This window comes from Canis lupus, chromosome 37 (genome assembly GCF_003254725.2).
Source record: "Canis lupus dingo isolate Sandy chromosome 37, ASM325472v2, whole genome shotgun sequence".
Taxonomy (NCBI): domain Eukaryota; kingdom Metazoa; phylum Chordata; class Mammalia; order Carnivora; family Canidae; genus Canis; species Canis lupus.
Window position 1 is genome coordinate 6,161,082 of NC_064279.1, and position 19,782 is coordinate 6,180,863.

Sequence of the window (19,782 nt, forward strand, 5' to 3'; positions counted from 1 at the left end):
GCCAACACCATGATCTTAAATTGTTACTGTCCAGAATTATGAGAAAATAACTTTGTTATTTAAGTCACCTGATCTGCAGTACTTTGTTATGGCTGTGTGGGAAATGAACATAGCTACTTTAAAAATAAAGAAAAGAAAGAAATACTTCAAATGTCTACAAAGGGATACAAATATCCTAATAAACACTCACTCTTTCGATCTTATTGCTTTGTCATATTTCGTTTAAATTAAAAATAAGTAAGACATCATAGACACAGCTGAAGTTGGTCCTTTCTTTCCCTCCCCAGGTTATATTCCCACTAGCACTGGCTAGGAGAGCTTATCATTTCCTTGCCAACATGCATCCCATTCAGGCCTTTAATTTTGGCTACTCTAGTGTGATGAAGGGAAAGGAAATTTTGTGATTTATTTTGCATTTCTCTGATCTGGTGAGGAAAGCTTCAATTCTGCTTCCTCTAAAGTATGGATTATAATAGAATCTATCTTGCATAGCTCTATGGATTAAAATCAAAATATGATCTACTCATGCAGAATGACACTGGTACAGTGCTGGTCAGGAAGAGTGTATCATGATTGTTCAGAGAGGAAATATTGTTAATATTCTACCCAAAGATACTCTCTGTATCTTCCCTGGCTACTGTTAAGTAGTTGCACTGTTTCCATAATACAAAACTCTCATCCCAGGTTAGCTTAAACTTAACTCTTAAGATTCTTTTTTTTTTTTTTTTACTATGTTTTGATAACCTGTATACTTTCTTAGTTCTGATGGCACTCAATCACATTGGTCACATATTCCTCTCAGAAAAATCAAAATGTTTACCAATTTCTATGCTCAATCTATTTTTTTTTCAGGTCATCTTTGGGCTTTTACAGGTTTTTTTCCCTAAATTTAGAAGTCTATAAACATGCCTGCTTATGAGTTGTACATTTATACAGAAAGAAGGGATGTACCTGTATCACGGATATAAACTGAGCTCATTCCCAACACTGTCCATCAATCAGGCCTTGGGAAATATAAGGACATGTCAAGTTCAATCATAGAGACAAAGTATAGGCTCTGGATTCTGAGATGTTCACCTCACCTAGATTCTAGAATCTAAGATGTTTATCTTATGCTGTAATATATCAGCTACAAAGTGATCTATTCATAAGAACTCTAGCAGAACTAATTTTATGAGTAAGAATTTTCTGCTCTCAAGTTTCCAAAGAGTCAATATGGATCTTAAATGTAATGAAGATTTATGCTCAGTAAAATATTATTTATAATAATGAAAAAAACAAACTCATTGAATGAATGAACCCCAAAGTCCAAAAAGTATTTAAATATACCTAAATAATAGGAAACTACATATTCAAAAATCATGCTTTCAAAGAATATTTTTAGCTCCTATAATATTAAGTGAAAAAAGGAAGACACAAAAAGTATATACACTGTGATAATTTTGTGGCAAAAACATAAAAGCAAATAGAAGAAAAGATTGGAAAACTAAAGCAAAATGTTAATAGTGGTTATCTTTGGGTGGTGGCAATATGGCAGTATTTATACTTTCCTAGTATTTAAAGTATCTACACTAAGCAGGTACTATTTTAATAATGGGCAAACAATTAGCAAATGCCTTTGGGTAAAAAAAAAAAAAAAAAAAAAAAGGTGGCTGTGAATATATACGACTAGACTCTAAATGCAGAGACTTATCCATTTGCAATAGCAAAATATATTTTACACATTAAAGGTTTACTTGGTTGTAGGTTGGTTGAATTAAAAATAGTCTGCTTTGATCCCATCATTAGTTACCCACTACCTATAAGCTAAAGCCCTACTGCATGACACACAAAAGCCTCTGAGGCCAGGTACATACCAGCATCATTTCCTGCCACATTCTTTTTTTTTTTTTTTGCCTTCACATGTCTGTTATATTTTTCAGTCTGAAATGTTCTTTATACTTTTCCTTAAAAGGCTAAGTCTTCTCATATACCCTTCATATCTTGACATAGAAGGTCACCTCACCCACAAAGCTTTGCTAAAACCCAGGTTGGTTAAATGCCTCTCCTTTACTTTTCAAACAAGAGGAACAGGAGGACCCTTGACAAACCTCTTCAACATGTAACATGTTAGACTGCAATTCTCTTTAGTGTCTAAAGGGCAGTAACATGTGCTTTTGTGTCTAAATTCCCAGCACAGTGCCTGGCACCCAGTAGGATTTTTTTTAATGTTTGACGAACTGAACTATAAGGATTATCATATACAGCAACAAGAATTTCTAGGTGCATCTCATATCTTCAAGGGCTTAGCAAAACTTGAGATCTATCTTGATATTATAATATTGGAGCTTCAAGCAGCTTAATCTCTGCTTAATCAATATTTGGCTAAATAAATACTCTAAACTGCTATTACAGAATTTCAGTTCTAAACAGGATAGCCATAAAGCCTAGAAACACGGATAAAATTATTTTATCATATATTGTAATGTAAATACCAACAGACCATTTGTTTTGTATTTACCTGTCGTTCCAGACTAGGTGACCACCTGTTTTTAGGTGAATACCTACTCCGGCTAATAATATCAATATTTTAAAAGCTACTGCATTCAGGTAATTCAGATATTTGTCCTGGTAAGGACTGACAAATCTGCATCATTAGCATCATGAAGTAAATTCAAAAAGCAATGGCAAACAAAGCAAGGCACAAGATTACAGGGAAACAACTGCCTCTTTCTAAGTCAGCATTTTGTAGCCACCAAGTTTTTCCTAAGAAACAGAGGAACTTCAAAAAACAAAACAAAAAAAAAAAAAAGAAAAGAAAAGAAAAAAAAAGAAAAGAAACAGAGGAACTGGATATTTATTTATTGAGCATTCATCAAAATAAAGAATTTTCTGCTAGTATAGCAGAAGAATCCATTTTTAGTCACTGACTAGAAGTAAAGGTATTGGGATACCGTAAAGGATACGGATGGAGATGATTTTCAATTTCAAGAAAGAGACTGTATTTCTTCTTCTAACTGTATTCTAATAATAGGTTTTGTTTGTTTGTTTCTAAAGATTGAATAGAAAGAATAAGTCAAGAATTTTATCCTTTGAAAATCACGAAAGGAAGCCAGCTAACTGACTGTACCCGACCAAACCAGGCCAGTGTACACAACCCAAGGGCTGAAGTTCCAGGTAACAACCCCAGGCCTGGGCAGCCCCAGTGGCTCAGCGGTTTAGCACCGCCTTCAGCCCAGGGCGTGATCCTAAAGACCCAGGACCCACCTGGGGCTCCCTGCATGGAGTCTGCTTCTCCCTCTGTCTGGGTCTCTGCCTCTCTCTCTCTCTCTCTGTCTCTCTCATGAATAAATAAATTTTAAAAAATCAAAAAAATTGCAATGTCACAACATATTTAAAAATATGCATTTGTAACTTAATTTATAGGTACATTTGTTAACTGAAGTATTCAAAGAAATAACCTTTGAAAATAGTCTATCATAGAATATAAACTACTTAGAAATAAAATCATAGAATTTTGTCACCAATATGGTGGAAAACTAAAGCAACTGAAACATTTAAAGTTTTCCCAAGTGGAAAGGGAGTATAAAAATGACTGTGAATGTTTCTGGCACAATCAATACCCACAGAATGCAAAAGAATTCTTAAAAAAAAAAAAAATCAAACAAGGATCAGTCAAAATCTTTTAGAAGCAGTAAATCTAGGAGCACTGTGCTTAGCTGACAATCTTATATACAGGAAATATACACTACAAGATAAGAGACATACAATTTTCAGGCAATTTTAGGATTTAGTGAAAGTGTTAGGATTGATTTCCTTGATTCATGGGTTTTAAATTGGGTCCCTTGCATACAACAGGAAATTTGTGATAAGGGTATTCTCTCTTAATCATCAAATCCAACAGCTTCAAAACAAAGGTTTCAAATACATTTACATTTTTACTTAACTGGTAACATAAAAATAAAGATGTTTGACCAGAAACATGCCATAAAATGCCTGTATCTTCTTCAGATTTGTTATTAATGTGCTAAGACAGTGATCAATTAGTCCACACTTGAGTTTCCTAAAAACTGATTCTATCTTAACCAAATTGTAATTCACTATTCAGAGTCCAAGAGCAACTACAACCATTCTGTCCACACACAAATCAGAACGACTTTAAAATCACTACACAAGAGGGTGCCTGGGTGGCTTTGCAGGCGAAGCCTCTGCTTTCATCTCAGGTAACAATCCCAGGGTCCTGGGAGCCAGTTCCCACCCTGGCCTCCCCAGCAGGCAGGGAATCTGCTTCTCCTTCTCCCTCTGCCCCTTCCCCTTTGCTTTCACCTGCCAACCTCAAGTAAATAAGATCTCTACAATAAAACGACTACAACACAAGTTCTACTTTCAAAAATTAAATATACTGCCATGTAAATATACTTCACTTCAATTTTAGACCCATCATTTAGAAAATGACCTAAGCTGCATGTTATGTAGCTCGCAGATAAAGCAGCTATTAATCCCTCCACTTATTAAGATATTAGAAACTGTGAAAAAGAAAAAAAGAAGAAAGAAACATCTCACAGAAGGAGGAGAGGGGAAGAAGCGAGGTCTTAAATGAGGGCACTGCTTTTACTGACCAACTTTTTCAAAAGTACAAAGCTCTACAGATAACGCGCGGCTTAGTGTTTATGAAACAAATACTGGAAGTAGTTAAAAACTACTTCGGGACGGTTTAGTACAAGACAATAAAACAGTGTGTCAGTGAGGAAGCAGGCCGATGACCTTTCCCTTGGATAGACCTGTGCTCTCGCGGTGGGCCCCCAGGGAGGTGGGCTCCCCACGGCTGGGTCCCCAGGGCCAGGCTCCTGATGGCCAGATCCCAGGGCCAGGCTCCCCATGGCCAGGTCCTAGGGTCGGGTCCCCATGGCTGGGTCCCCAGGGCCAGGCTCCCCATGGCCAGATCCCCAGGGAGATGGGCTCCCCAGGGAGGTGGGCCCCCAGGGAGGTGGAACCTTAGGGAGGTGGGCTCCCCAAGACGGTGGGCTCCCCAAGGCCAGGCTCCCCATGGCCAGATCCCCAGGGAGATGGGCTCCCCAGGGAGGTGGGCCCCCAGGGAGGTGGAACCTTAGGGAGGTGGGCTCCCCAAGACGGTGGGCTCCCCAAGGCCAGGCTCCCCATGGCCAGATCCCCAGGGAGATGGGCTCCCCAGGGAGGTGGGCTCCCCAGGGAGGTGGGACCCTAGGGAGGTGGGCTCCCCAAGACGGTGGGCTCCCCACGGCCGGGTCCCCAGGGCGGCGGACCCCCAGGGCCAGATCCCCAGGGCCGGGTCCCCAGGGAGGTGGGCTCCTCAGGGCCGGGTCCGCATGGCCCGGTCCCAGGTCCGGATCCCCAGGGCCGCAGCGCTCGCCCAGGCAGCCGGGGGAGGGCGCGGGGCGCAGGGTGCGCAGGTCCAGGGCGGCCGCCACGCGGGCAGCGCCGCCAGGTGGGCCCCTCCGCGGCCCCGCAGGTAAACGTTCCGCGGGCCACAGAGCGGCCGTGACGCGGTGGAGACCCGCCCGCACACGTGCCGGCCCCCTCCTCCCCCTCCCCCCTCCCCTCCCCCCTCCCCGCCGCCGCCGCGAACCCCAAGCGCCCCCCACGAGCACAGGAGGGCGGGGGGTCCGGGCCGCCGTCACCCAGCCGCACCGGGCGGCCCGTGGCCCGAGACCACTGCAGTCCGTCTTCTCCATCCGATGCCTTTCTTTTCTTTTTCTTTTTTTTTTTTTAAAGATTTTCCTGACTTACCCTTGGAGACCCAGCGAGGGAGGCGACACGCGGGCACGGGGAGCGCGCCGCGGGCCCGATCCGGGACCCGAGGTCACGCCCCGGGCTGCCCCCGATGCCGCCGCCTTCACAGCACCGCCCGCGAGCGGGGCCCCGAGTTCCCCCGCAAGGCCAGCGCGAACCCTCCGCGGGGAAGGCAGCGGCCCGTGCCCACCCCCGGCGAGGACCGGCGGCCCGAGGACCGCGCGGACGCGGCGCGGAGGGGGGCGCGACCCCGGGAGCCAGCGAGGCAGGGCTGCAGCCGCAGGGCCGCGCCGGCCGGGGTCGGGGCTCCGGGGACACGCAGGGAGGCCGGGTGCGCAGCCCGAGCCCCGACGGCGCGGCGGGACCAGGCCCGCGGTCGCGCGAGGCGGGGGACACTGACCCTCGGGCCGCAGCCGCTCCTCCCGGGCGGCCCCTCCGAGGGGCTCCCGTCCCGCCGCACGCCGGCGGCCAGCGCACGGCTCCTCCAGCTCCGGCCCGCCGAGGCGCCCGGCGCTCCGCGGTGGCGGCGCCCCTCGTCCTCTTCGGCGCCACGGCCCGCAGCTGGACCCGTTCCCCGGCGGGCGGCTCCCGGCGACCGCGGCTCCCGGCGGCCCGACTCGCAGTTGAGGTTTGAAAACTGCAGCCGCGCTGCGGGGCCGGGCTGCACGCTAGGCCCCGCCCCCTCGGCCGGGGGAGCCAATCCGAGAGCGCGCCGGGGGAGGGGCGGCCACGTGACGGGCGGGGCGGGGCGCCGGGCGCGGCGCGTGCTGAGGGGCGGGGCTGGGGAGACCCCGAGCCGCGGGAGGCCGTGGCCTGGGCTGCGGGGCGAGGCGGGGCGGGGCGGCGGAGCAGGTGCGGGCGCCGGGGGTGTGGCCTGCACGTGGGGGGCGGGGCGGCGGAGCAGGTGCGAGCGCCGGGGGGTGTGGCCTGCACGTGGGGGGGGCGGGGCGGCGGAGCACCTGGGGGCGCCGGGGGTGTGGCCTGCACGTGGGGGCGGGGCGGCGGAGCAGGTGCGAGCGCCGGGGGGTGTGGCCTGCGCATGGAGGCGGGGCGGCGGAGCACCTGGGGGCGCCGGGGGTGTGGCCTGCAGTGGGGGCGGGGCGGCGGAGCAGGTGCGAGCGCCGGGGGGTGTGGCCTGCGCATGGAGGCGGGGCGGCGGAGCACCTGGGGGCGCCGGGGGTGTGGCCTGCACGTGGAGGCGGGGCGGCGGAACACCTGGGGGCGCCGGGGGGGTGGCCTGCGCGTGGGGGCGGGGCGGCCGAGCAGGTGCGGGCGCCGGGGGTGTGGCCTGCGCGTGGGGGCGGGGCGGCGGAGCACCTGGGGGCGCCGGAGGGGGGTGGTGGCCTGCAGTAGGGGCGGGGCGGCGGAGGAGGTGCGGGCGCCGGGGGTATGGCCTGCGCGGGGGGGCGGGGCGGCCGAGCACCTGGGGGCGCTGGGGTGTGGCCTGCACGTGGAGGCGGGGCGGCGGAGCAGCTGGGGGCGCCGGGGGGTGGGGCCTGCAGTGCGGGGGGCGGGGCGGCGGAGCACCTGGGGGCGCCGGGGGTGTGGCCTGCGCGGGGGGGGGCGGGGCGGCGGAGCACCTGGGGGCGCCGGGGGGTGTGGCCTGCAGTGGGGGTGGGGCGGCGGAGCAGCTGGGGGCGCCGGGGGGTGGGGCCTGCAGTGGGGGCGGGGCGGCGGAGCAGCTGGGGGCGCCGGGGGGTGGGGCCTGCAGTGGAGGCGGGGCGGCGGAGCACCTGGGGGCGCCGGGGGTGTGGCCTGCGCGGGGGGGGGGGCGGGGCGGCGGAGCACCTGGGGGCGCCGGGGCAAGTTGCGGGCCGGGGGCTGAGACGGGCGGGGCCGCCAGGGCGTTGCGCAGGGCTCCACGGCCGCCCGGGTGCACCGGGCCTGCGCCCAGAGCGGTCAGTCCGCGAGGCGTGAGTACGTGCAGCCTGGAGAGGAGGAAATACGGTCTTCCTCCTGAGTCCCAGCTGCTCACTCATTCCCAAAGGTCTGTGCCTCCCAAAGACTTGTTTTCATTTTCCCTGTGACATGAACCCGCCCTGCACGTGGGCACCCACTCTGCTCAACTTGGAAGTCTCGACAGCACGTGGGGACTCCTGGAGGCTGAGCCCCACCACTGGAGTTCGCTGGGGGACCCTGCGTCCTGAGGCGCGGCTGAAGGCCGGTGAGGAAGGTCTGGAGGACGCACGCAGGGGGCCGTGGAAGAGATGGAAGCCCAGAGCAACCAGTCAGGATCTGTCATGCCTTGAAGAGAACGGAAAAGGCTGCAAGTTCTGTGCGAGACACAACTGAATTTGTCAAATGCATATATGATCTAGGATGGGTTGCAGAGCATATTTATAGTCATTGTAGAAGATTACAGGGAAATATATTGAGAGAGAAACAGTTCTTTTTCAAAAGCCTGTAACATTCAATCAACATTCACTTACTTATTTAAGATTTATTTATTTTACTCAGAGAGCGCTAGCGTGAGAAGGGGCAGAGGGAGAGGGACTCCTCAAGGAGCCTCCCCGCTGAGCGCCGAGCCCAACACGAGACTCCATCCAAAGACCCTGAGATCATGACCTGTGCAGAAATCAAGAGTAAACTGCTTAATGGACAGGGCCGCCCAGGTGCCCCCCAGTCAACATTTAAAGAGGAGAGTTTCTTGTTCTAGGCCAGTAAGCCAAGAAAATTCCCATGAAGCCATCTGTTGACTTTCTATACTGTATTTTTCTTAAGATAAATGCATAAAATGCCTCATAATCATTTAATGAAGTCGGCTTGTTGTTACTTAACTGATTCATCCCGGTCCAATGTGTCACTTGGAGAATATTGCTTACATCTCTCCTTGTTGCTAACAATTGACATGACTAGAGAAGTCTACAGTGAAGATGGGAAAGAAAAAAAAAAAATGGGAAAGAAAAAAACCCAAAAAACCTGCATGCTGAAATGGACTTTTCAACTATCATCATCTAAGAGTTCACAAACCAATGAGACTCTTCCCATCTTTGCTGTTATGAACACTGGGGTGGCATCCCAGAGGTCTCAGTACCAGCACTGGAACCAGTAATCTGTAGGAATCTCGGGACTACATCATCGTGATGATTTGGGGTGTTTGTGTGTGTGTGTGTGTGTGTAATGCTAGAGCTCCTCAATTACAGCATTTGATCAATTGCCAGCTCTTAATCTCCACAAACATCAATCTGCCTTCTCATCTGTCACTAACCCAGTCCCACAATCACTTCACACCTAGAGGCAGACCTTCCTCCACCACTGCTTTAAAGCAGCCCTCATTGCTCACAAGCCCTGGGCTCTAACCAATCAGCTTCTAGAGGATCTTTTCATATCTTGCATTTACTGCCCCTGCCTGGGCTCCAGATTTTCACCATCCGCCTCATCAGCAATTTCCAATGTTAAGAAGGGCTACCTACACTCTGCAGAAATCAGAAATCTTTGCTGATTTCTTTTTTCCGCTCTCAGCCTGACCCACCTGTTTGCCCTACACCGCTTGGTGCAGAGTTCACAGTATATGTGTTCCTTATGTTTCTCTTATGCCCCTAAATAGATTGTTAACCCTTGTACCTGATGTCAGGTTTGCCAGCCAGGATTTAGCTATCCAAAGGCGTTATCCTAAGGACATTCAACTACACTTGTTTGGCCTCGGGCACTGTGGTTCAAGTAACAAGGAATTCCTGGTGCTGAGGAACAGACTGTACCATCTGTGGCCTTGCAATAAAGTTCAGGAGTCACTTATGTCCCTCCATCCAATCACATTTACTTAAAGTCATTCATAGCCTTTTCTTTTTTTTTTTTAATATTTATCTATTTATTTATGATAAACATAGAGAGAGAGAGAGGCAGAGACACAGGAGGAGAGAGAAGCAGGCTCCATGCCAGGAGCCCGACGTGGGACTCAATCCCGGGACTCCAGGATTGCGCCCTGGACCAAAGACAGGCGCCAAACCACTGAGCCACCAGGGATCCCCAGGTTCATTCATAGCCTTTTCAAAGGTGCATGTCTTGTTTTTATTCCCTTGAGTAGGAAATCTTCATGTGACCTAATGGTCATTTTGTGGGCATTGTGTCTGACCACACAGTTCATTAAGTCAATCTTCAAATGCCACATACTGACCAAGGATGGTGGTTGCTATGGGCTGTGTACCTGCCAAATTCATATGTTGAAGTCCTAACCCCTAGAACCTCAGAACGTGACTGTATTTGGAGATAAGGTCTTTAAAGAGATAAGGTAAAATGAGATTATACAGGTGAGAGGTAATCCAAGATGAAGAGATTACACCAACAAGAAAACGAAAAGACAGCCTACTGAAACGGAAAGAAATACTTGCAAATCATATATCTGGTATATTTAACATTCAAAATATATAAAAAGCTCATACAAACTCATAGCAAAATACAATCTGATTTTAAAATGGGCAGTAGATCCGAAAAGACATTTTCCTAAAGAGGTCATACAGGTGGCCAACAAATAAATGAAACGATGCTCAACATCACTAATCATCAGGGAAATGTAAATTGAAACCACAATGAAATGTCACCTCATACCTCTCAGAATGGTGATTACCAAAAAGACAAAAAAAAAAAAGCAAGTTTTGGTGAAGATGTGGGGAAAGGGGAACCTGTGCACACTATGTAAATTGGTGCAGCCATTACAGAAAAGTATGTAGGTTCCTCAAAAAATTAAAATATAACTACTATATGATCCAGTAATCCCACTTCTGAGTATTTATCCAAAGGAAACGAAAACATCAACTCAGAAAGATATATGCAAAATAAATAAATTAATTAAAAATAAAAAATTTTTAATATTTAAAAAACAAAAAAGATATTTGCATTCCCATGTCCACTGCAGCATTATTTACAGTAGCCCAGATATGGAAACAACCAAACTGTCCATCAGTGGATGAATGGATAAAGAAATTGCGATGCACATACAATGTAATATTATTCGGCCATAAAAATGAATAATTCCTTTTATTTATTAATAATAGTAATAAAGGAATAATAATCCCACTTGTATGTGGAATTAAAAGCAAAACAAACTATAACACCAAGCTCACAGATAAACAAGATTGGTGGTTTCCAGAGATGAGGGGTGAGGGAGGTGGTAGAAATGGGTGAAGAGGGTCAAAAGGTAGAAACTTCCAGATATAAAATAATTAAGGAAATGTAATGTACAGCATGATGAGTACAGTTGATAATACTGTATTGCAGGGGCACCTGCGTGGCTCAGTCAGTCAAGCACCTGCCTTTGGCTCAGGTTGGGGTCTCAGGCTCCTGGGATGGAGCCGCTTGGCAGGTTTCCTGCTTCTCCCTCTCCCTCTGCTCCTTCTCCCTGCCCTCCTCCCCCCGGCTCCTCTGTCTTACATAAATAAATATCTTTTAAAAAACAATACTGTGATGCATATTTGAAAGGTGCTAAGAAAACAGATCTTAAAAGTTCTTATCACTAAAAAAAAAATCTAACTATGTAAGGTGACAGATGTTAACTAGACTTATTGTGGTGATTACTTTGCAATATATATCAAATTATGATTTGTATGCCTGAAATTAATATAATAATATTACCTGTCAATTAAGTCTTGATTTAAAAAATAATTTTAAAAAGAGAAATTACAACACGGCCTGAGGGATGACCATGTGAGGACGCGGTGAGAAAGCGGTCATCTGCAAGCCAAGGAGAGAGACCTCAGAAGAAACTAAACCTGCTGACATCTTAGTCTTGGCCTTCTAACCTGCAGAACTGTGAGATAATAAACTTGTTTAAGCCATCCGTCCTGAGGCATTTGTCACGGCAGCTCTAGAGGACTAACACAGTGGTCCTTCCAGGTGTCTGCAAATGGATCAGTATATGTGACCGGGGCTGGTGGTCCTTTCTGTTCAAGCCACGATATTCACCACATTGTGCCCAGGGAAAGTGACCCTCCCTAAGCACACCGGATCTGTCACCACATTCTGAACACATAGTGACCAGAGATATCTGGACACAGCCTCCCTGATAGCACATTTATTCCCTCTAGATGCGGAGGAGGGTGGCATTTTACACAGTGAAGAAGGCCCGAATTCGACAACCGTGCCCTTCACATATGCTCTGTCTGAAGAAAGCCTTACTTTCGTGTCAAGATCCTATGGTGTAACCCATGTGGAAAGGACAGACACAACTACCTGTCTCCAGCTGAATTAACCAGGAAATGTTGGCCAGGAGAAAGGCAGCCAGATGGAAGTGGGGAGCAACAGGCTCTGAAGGGGCTTGACTCAAACCTCCACTCAACAGGGGTCCTCAGGCTGAATGGACACAAGCTGGTCCACATAGAGGCAGGAGTGCTGGGTGTACTCGGGTGGGTAAGTCACAGTGCTTTATCCACGGTGCTTACAGTGCACCCCAGTTTCGGCAGCACTGGGGACCACAGAATCCTCACAGCCCCTGGCTCTTAAAACAAACCCTGCCAGCAAGGTTAACTGGGGGCAAGTCTCTTCTGATGAGAGTAATGACTCAGACTGGTACTGGGTGATACTATTCTTTTCCCCAAAGAACCTATGACTGATGATCTAGTCGCCAATCAAACCACCCACCACACCACAGTTTGTAGAGTATAAATTTCCAAAGCCATCCAAAAGAAATGTCGTGCAAGCCACACGTTATTTTAAATGTCCTACAAGGTACATTTTAAAAGAAAAACAGGTCAGATGAATGTTAATGATATATTTCACTTAACCCAGTATATCCAAAATATTGTCATGTCAACAGGTAATCAATATGAAATTATTTTTTTTAAGATTTTGGTTATTTATTCAAAACAAAATCAGAATCTGATTTTCTCACACAGCCATATTCTGTGTGAGAAACACACAGAGAGAGAGGTAGAGACACAGGAGAGGGAGAAGCAGGCTCCCTGCGGGGAGCCCAGTATGGGACTCAATCCCAGGACCCCAGGATCATGCCCCGAGCCGAAGGCAGACGCTCAACCGCTGAGCCACCCAGATGCCCCAAATATGAAATCATTAATGAGATATTTTACAACCCTTTTCCCCCCATATTGTCTTAAATTCAGTGTATTTTATACCACACCTTCCAATTTGGATACCAAAATTTCACTGGAAACATGGTATTTAGATTGCACAAAATTTACTGTTGGAAAAAGAAAGATCATATCCCTGTTGTTTCAAACATAAAAGTTTTCAGTAACTGAAAGCAGTAGCGGCTTCTTAATTCAAATTTAATGAAAATGAAATACAATTGCGATTCAGTCATATCAGCCCCATTTCAAGGGCTCCGTAGCTGCATGTGGTTGGAGGCTGCTGTACTGGACAACACAGGTCCAGCGAGCTAGAAATGCGTCTTCTAATTGCTTCTACAAATTGTTTAATGTGACACTAGGCACAGTGGAGGTGCTCAATAAATCATAGCATCAGAGCAATTGGAAACTTCAAAAATCCACAAGGCTCAGTAGCCCAATTCCTTTGTTTGAAAAGGGAGGCCACCCAGAGTGAGAGACGTGAAGGGGCTAATGGAAGAGCACACGAGTGAACTAGTTGGTGCATATCTGGACAAGAGTTTAGGTCTCCTGATCCTCAGTCCTGATGTCTTTATATGTCATTATATCAGCCATATTTCAGGGGGAAAAAATCCAGATTTTTAAATTTATTTGAATAATCATTTGCATGATGTGGGCGAAGGAAAACATTCTTATATCCTAGGTACTTGCTAACCTGATAAAGACAGTGCGCTCTAGGTGACCTCGGGGCTCCTTCCACTTGGTCTGGGGTCTAGGTGGTTTAATCTGTCAATCCCTCTCACCTCGGCCTGTCCCCCCTTGGAGCTGCCTCACTGCACATCCCTCCTGCCCTTCCCCAGAGCATCCGGCCACATGTTTTGGTCCACAGCTGTCCTCTGCCAGCTGTCTACACAATTTGCTTAACGTTGTGCTTCAGAGAATCCCTTATATTTGCAAATCAAAGTATTCAGTAAAAACTGCAGCAAAGTCGTAGAAGAGCTGATACCCCCCAGCCTTGAACAGAGCCCTGCGGTCCTGCCTCATGTTAGCTGTGAAAGAGAGGATGTATGCATGGTTAAGTGTGTGACACCAGGCAGACCTGCATTCGTGTCTCAGTTCAGCCCAGTTCCAGTTGTGTGACTGTGGCAGCCCTCAGTTTCCTCATCTGTAAAATGAGGATAATAAAAATAAGAGCTACTTCTCTGAGGTTTAAATATGATAGTGCACACGGAGTACATTGTTGGACAAGGGTAAGGCCTCGGTTCGTGAGCTGTTGGTATTTTCCAGGGGCCTCCAGGCTCTCCCAAGAGAGAGACATATACATATGTCTGGCTCACTACTGCACCTGGTGACTAGCAAAATGCTTGAGATATAGTAGGTCCTAAATGAATGTGTGTCTAATGACTTTATAAGACACTTACGGTTTTTCTCACCTCTTATGACTGATGCCAAGAGAAATAATTAGGGCAAAAATATGGTAAAGTCGGTGATAAGGAAAGGGGAGAGGGAGGTGGCTGCTTCTGCCTTCAGCATCCACCTGGTGGACGCACCCAGCACCCAAGTTCAAAGTGAAGCTGTAGAGTCAGCAAATGTTGACGACATCCAGAGCTGTGTGCGATCAAGAAATTGGAGTCACTAGTGTTTAAAAGGAAGTGTAGGTATTGAGTAGAACAAAGAAATAAATGTAGGGTGTAAAGTTGTCATTTATTTGATTTGAGTAAATAAATGTCTGCTAGTTCTCCTCCCAAAATCTCCTTTCTTTTTGTTCTCCTAGGAAACCCCCTCTACCAATGGCATATTCCATGAATGGTGACCTGATGTCCCAGAGCACACAGCAGGTAAGACATAGTAAGGCCTCCAGGAACGCTCCATTAGTCAGTCTTCTTACAACAGGCAGCAATTGGTATAGATAAGGAAGAGCCAACTTTTAACCTCTATCAACACCCTTGTTGGGAATGGCTCTTGCCTCAACTGGCTTAAGGTGACAGCATGAGCATTGAGAGGCCAATCTACTCCACTAGCTGATTGATGGCACAAAAGTGTTGGTGTTGGTAATTTGGGAAATGGTAACATTAATGATTATCACAACACCCCTAACACTGGGGGTCTTCAAAGCCCCCTTGAGGTTTCGCTATAGCTTTAGATATATGGAATAGCATTTCATAGCTATTTCATTTTCACAAAAAGAGAGGTAAGTATAAAACCGTTTAGAAATACTTTAAAGGGCACATATTATGGGGAGGAAGGGGTCTGTAATTTACTAGCTGTGAGACCTTGAGCTGGTTATAGTATCTTCATGTCTCTGTGTTTTTCACCCGTAAAATGCAAATGATAATATACCCCACAGGGTATGACTAACGGTAGCTCATAAATAATGAGCCTAGAATTGCTCTAAATGTGCTATTTGTGTTTACTCATTTAATCCTCACACTCCTATGAGCAAAGTGCCAAGTTTTCCTCCTTCAAAGAAAGAAAACTAAGGGACAGGGGAGTTAAATAATCTGAATCACTAGTGGAGTAGTAACTAGTCTAGCCAGGATCCAAGCTCACCTTCTACTATCTGGCCTTTTACTAACTGGGGATTTACTAACTGTGGTTATCAACAACAGAGTAGAGGATTCTTGGGTGTTTAATTCACCTTACCTCCTGGAATCCCTGATCTTTTCATTTTTTTGTTTCCTCTCACAACTATCATTCCAAAATTTTTTTCACTTTTAAAAAACCTTACAAATATAGGGGATCCCTGGGTGCCTCAGTGGTTTAGCGCCTGCCTTCAGCCCAGGACATGATCCCAGAGTCCCGGGATCGAGTTCCGCAGCAGGCTCCCTGCATGGAGCCTGCTTCTCCCTCTGCCTCTCTCTCTGTGTGTGTCTCTCAGGAATAAATAAAGTCTTAAATTTTTTTTTTAAATTTTATAAAATTAAAAACTGGGCAGCCCGGGTGGCTCAGCGGTTTAGTGCCTGCCTTCAGCCCAGGGCCTGATCCTGGAGACCCCGGATCGAGTCCCATGTCAGGCTCCTTGCATGGCGCCTGCTTCTCCCTCTGCCTGTGTCTCTGCTTCTCTCTCTCCTCTCTGTGTATTCTCAGAAATAAGTAAATAAAATCTTTAAAAAAATAATAAATAAATAAATAAAATTTAAAAACCTTACAAATATATAACAGTTGCAAGAGGAGGGGGCTAGAATGATCCATGTGCCAATGGATTAAAGTTAGAGACATTGGTATGAACAATGTTAAACTTAATATAGATGCAAATGTTTACATTGAGAAATATTTATAAACATGTATAGATATGTGTCAGAGCATGTAGAAGCAATGAGAGTAGCAATATGCACAACTACCACTCAGGCCTTGGTTTCCAATACCAGTCTCCAACAAAAGGAACCAAAGCTCCCTGGAACAATTGATGTTTCTAGGAATGGGGAAGGAAACATAGAGATGGGCCTGGAACATTGTGTAATGCCAGAAAGAGGAAACTTCAACAAACAAACAAAACCACCATACACTGATGGGGATATGTCAAAGGGACCCAGAAGCCAACTGAAAGAGGTCCCAGTGGCTAAAGCTGGGACAATTTGAGAAACTGCATTAAATTCATAAAGTCATATTGGATGATAGACCAAAGAGTAACAGAGGTGTGTATGAGTACATACAAATATTTAAAAATGATTGAATAAATAAATAAATAAATAAATAAATAAAATCTTCCCTACAGAAGAATTATTAATAACTTATATAGCTACTCTTCAGGTTGGTGCAGTGAATCCTCCCTCCTTAAGTGTGGGCTATGCATAGTGACAGTCTTCCAAAAAGGACACTGTGGGAAGGTGGGGAAAAAGGTAACTTTACAGCGAAAAACTTCTGACACTCACCTACCTCAAGCCAGGTGATCAAGGTTAACAAATAATGCCAAGTCATTAATAACCCCTACCCTTGATATGATATAAAGAGAATGATACTTTGCCTCTGTCATCATCCTCCTCAAAACCCATGACGCCCATTCACCCATGAGAAAAACATCAGACAAATCCCAATTGAGAGACATCCTACAAAATATCAGGCCTGGTCTCCTTAAATTGTTAAGGTCATCAAAAACACGGCAAGTCTGAGAAACAGTCAAAATCAAGTGGAATCTAAGGCAATGTGATGACTAGCTGTGGTATCCTGAATGGGAGCTTGGAATAGAAAAATGACATTGAACAATAACCGAATAAAGTATGAACTTTAGTTAACCATATGAATTAATATCAGCTAATAAATATCAGTTCATTAATTAGGGCAAATGTACCCTACTAATGTAAGATATTGCTAGGGGAAACTGGTTTTGGGGTAGTCTCTGTAGTATCTTTGCAATAATTCTGTAAATATAAACTATTCTAAAATAGTTTTATTTTATTCTAAAATTTAAAAAATGTTTAAAAGAATGAATGACTCTGTCATTGGTTAAAATATCCATATTTAGAGTTATAGAATCAGAAACTAAAGCCAGAAATAATCTTTGAGATCAAAGGAGAGGATAAATCCATAAAATAACCAGGATACAGGGGCGCCTGAGTGGCTCAGTCGGTTAAGCATCCAACTCTTGATTTTGGCTCAGGTCATGATCTCAGGGTCATGAGGTTAAGCCCTGTGTTGGACTCTGCTCAGCAGGGAGTCTGCTTGAGATTCTCTCTATCTCTCCCTCTAATAAATAAAGTCTTAAAAACAAATAACCAAAATACAGTTCTGCCATTATTTTTGAAGTCTATGCAGAATACAATCATATTAGTAATTTGATGCAGGCCCAATCCTGTCAACCTCTGAGCAAAATTTCCAAGTCTTGGATAAAAATATATGTAACAGGAATGCAGAAAGGGATCTCAAGAATTGTGTCTGTCAATATACTATATACCATCTAATTTCCATCACAAAGTGAAGCTTTCATCTAGCAAGTCTCAAACTGTGGTAGGGAGACCCTACACCTTTTTAGAGAACGCTTTAAGTCAAAATTATTTTCATAACAATATTGAGATGACATTTACCTTTTTCACTCTTATTCTCTTGCAAGTGTATGATTCTGTTTTCCTGAGGCTACAGAATGTGTCTTCTACAGAAGCAGGTATGTTCTCATATCTGCCCATATCTGTTTTTTATTAAGACAGAAATTAGATTACAAAGATGTAAAACAATGCCACTCATATAATTATCTTTTATTTTGTTTAATATGGCAATTTTTCATAAAGCATGTCATTTATGTTAACACATAATTGTTATCTTCAATGAGTTAATAAATAGGGACATCTGGGTGGCTCAGTGGTTGAGCGTCTGCCTTAGGCTCAGGACATGATCCTGGGGTCTGGCATCGAGTCCCACATCGGGTCCCTTGCAGGGGGCCTGCTTCTCCCTCTGTCTGTGTCTCTGCCTCTCTCTCTCTGTGTCTCTCATGAATAAATAAATAAAAATCTTTAAAAAAAAGAATTAATAAATACTTTTTAAATTTCTCTTTTAGGGGCAGTCCGGGTGGCTCAGCGGTTTAGCGCCTGCCTTCGGCCCAGGGCCTAATCCTAGAGACCTGGGATCAAGTCCCACGTCAGGCTCCCTGCATGGATCCTGCTTCTTCCTCTGCCTCTCTCTCTCTCTCTGTCTCTCATGAATAAATAAATAAAATCTTAAGAAATTAAATTTCTCTTTTAATTTGTAATATGATGAAAACTGATACATGCAACCCACATAAATAAAAATTCCTTGAGTTTCTTAGTAATTTCCGAGTAGAGAAAGTTGAGAACTAGAAAGATTGAGAACTATTGGCCTAATCGTAGGGACCAGTTTGCTCTTTCAGCTTTGAGACATAGGTGTTCATGGACACATCATATCGTGAACCCTTCAGTGGTATGAGAACTTCTCACCTTTTGCATCTACGCAAGTGGAAGTGCCAAATATGCACCTTCCCAGCCTTACTTGCAGCTAGGGCAGGAGCAGTTACTTTAGGTTCTATCAACCACCTGTATACACATAAGCCTCAATTTGGAGCAAGTGAGACGGAAGCCAGGAGCAACTCAGTGACAGAAGCGGAAGTGGCAGGGAAATCAGGGCCTGGAAGTGCTACTTCTTATGGTCTCTCCTTTGTCTCCTGTTCGTGGTCTAAAAAGCACAAATTGCAGCCTAGAATCCCATCTGGTAACAGTAGTGGTGTCTTCAGCTGAAAATCCATGGACATGATTTTGGATATTATTCCTGGTTATCTTGTCCTGACCTGGTTCTCCAGCCCAGCTCGGTCTTCTGTGAGCTCCACAATATCCTTTAAATACGTTCCTTTGCAGCTTCAATCACCCAGCGATGCTTAATTGCTTGCATTGATCACTCTGACCAATCATACCAAAAACTGGTTTCTGAGTTAAGGGCTGTAGTTATACATCTTGATTTATTTTAACGTTAGTCTCTCTGGAATTCCACAAACCAAGGTTAACTGAAGGAAAGAAAAAGTGAAATAAGCTTACCTTTTGCTTTATCTGCTACAGAAAACAAGTAACTACATAAATAAATTAAAAGCTTAGCATTTTGAAAGATGAAAAAAGTAAGTGTTGGCCTTTTACTCTAGCCATAAACTTTTACCTAGATTTTGGAATTGTGATCTAACATTTAACCAGCAGAATGTAAGATTTTCATTGTGTTACTTCCCAGTTATGCAATTTCTATAAAATGGGCAAGAGGCTCTGAAGAGAATGAGTGATGACGCCATGCCATGTGCTTAGTTCATTATAAATCATTGCAAGTACCTCTAACAGTTCTGAGCCAATCAAAACAGAAATGTTCTAACACATTTGAGAGTATCTTGTTTTACAGAGTGCTTTAAAAAGGCATGAACACCACACAAGCTTTCAAATGCACCAAATTATCCAGAAAGGATTTTGGAATTGGTTCCTATGAGGTTACTTTTCATTATTATTTTATGTGAGATGTAAAATATAATGCTTTTCTACTTGAGCTCCTAGGGTCTGGAATGGCCTAATTTTGCAAGCAGATTTCAAAATATTTTATATTCTGGTCATTTTCTTGCTAC

General features: G+C 45.4%; 2 protein-coding genes and 1 long non-coding RNA gene across 4 annotated transcripts in view; 1 reads left to right on the top strand and 2 right to left on the bottom strand.

The window, feature by feature from the left end:
- The window catches only part of STK17B (serine/threonine kinase 17b), a 28,940-nt gene extending 22,566 nt beyond the window's left edge, over positions 1–6,374 (bottom strand). The window contains exon 1 of one of the 2 annotated variants that reach the window (XM_025441771.3): positions 6,149–6,374. The gene's annotated coding sequence lies outside the window, so the exon portion shown is untranslated. Of the gene's footprint in view, positions 1–951; positions 1,108–6,148 lie in introns of those variants that run through there. The other variant, XM_025441770.3, reaches the window with a different exon arrangement.
- LOC125754469 (uncharacterized) lies at positions 5,852–7,990 on the bottom strand. Its single transcript, XM_049106444.1, has 2 exons — positions 7,863–7,990; positions 5,852–7,676 (listed from the first exon to the last, which is right to left on the bottom strand). The coding sequence occupies exons 1-2, from the start codon at positions 7,988–7,990 to the stop codon at positions 5,852–5,854; spliced, it is 1,953 nt and encodes a 650-aa protein (XP_048962401.1).
- Positions 7,991–9,748: 1,758 nt separating this feature from the next.
- LOC112656682 (uncharacterized) lies at positions 9,749–18,404 on the top strand. The gene is made up of 3 exons (XR_003134580.3): positions 9,749–14,581; positions 17,791–17,841; positions 18,232–18,404. It is a non-coding gene; the product is annotated as an uncharacterized LOC112656682 (long non-coding RNA).
- Positions 18,405–19,782: the final 1,378 nt, after the last annotated feature.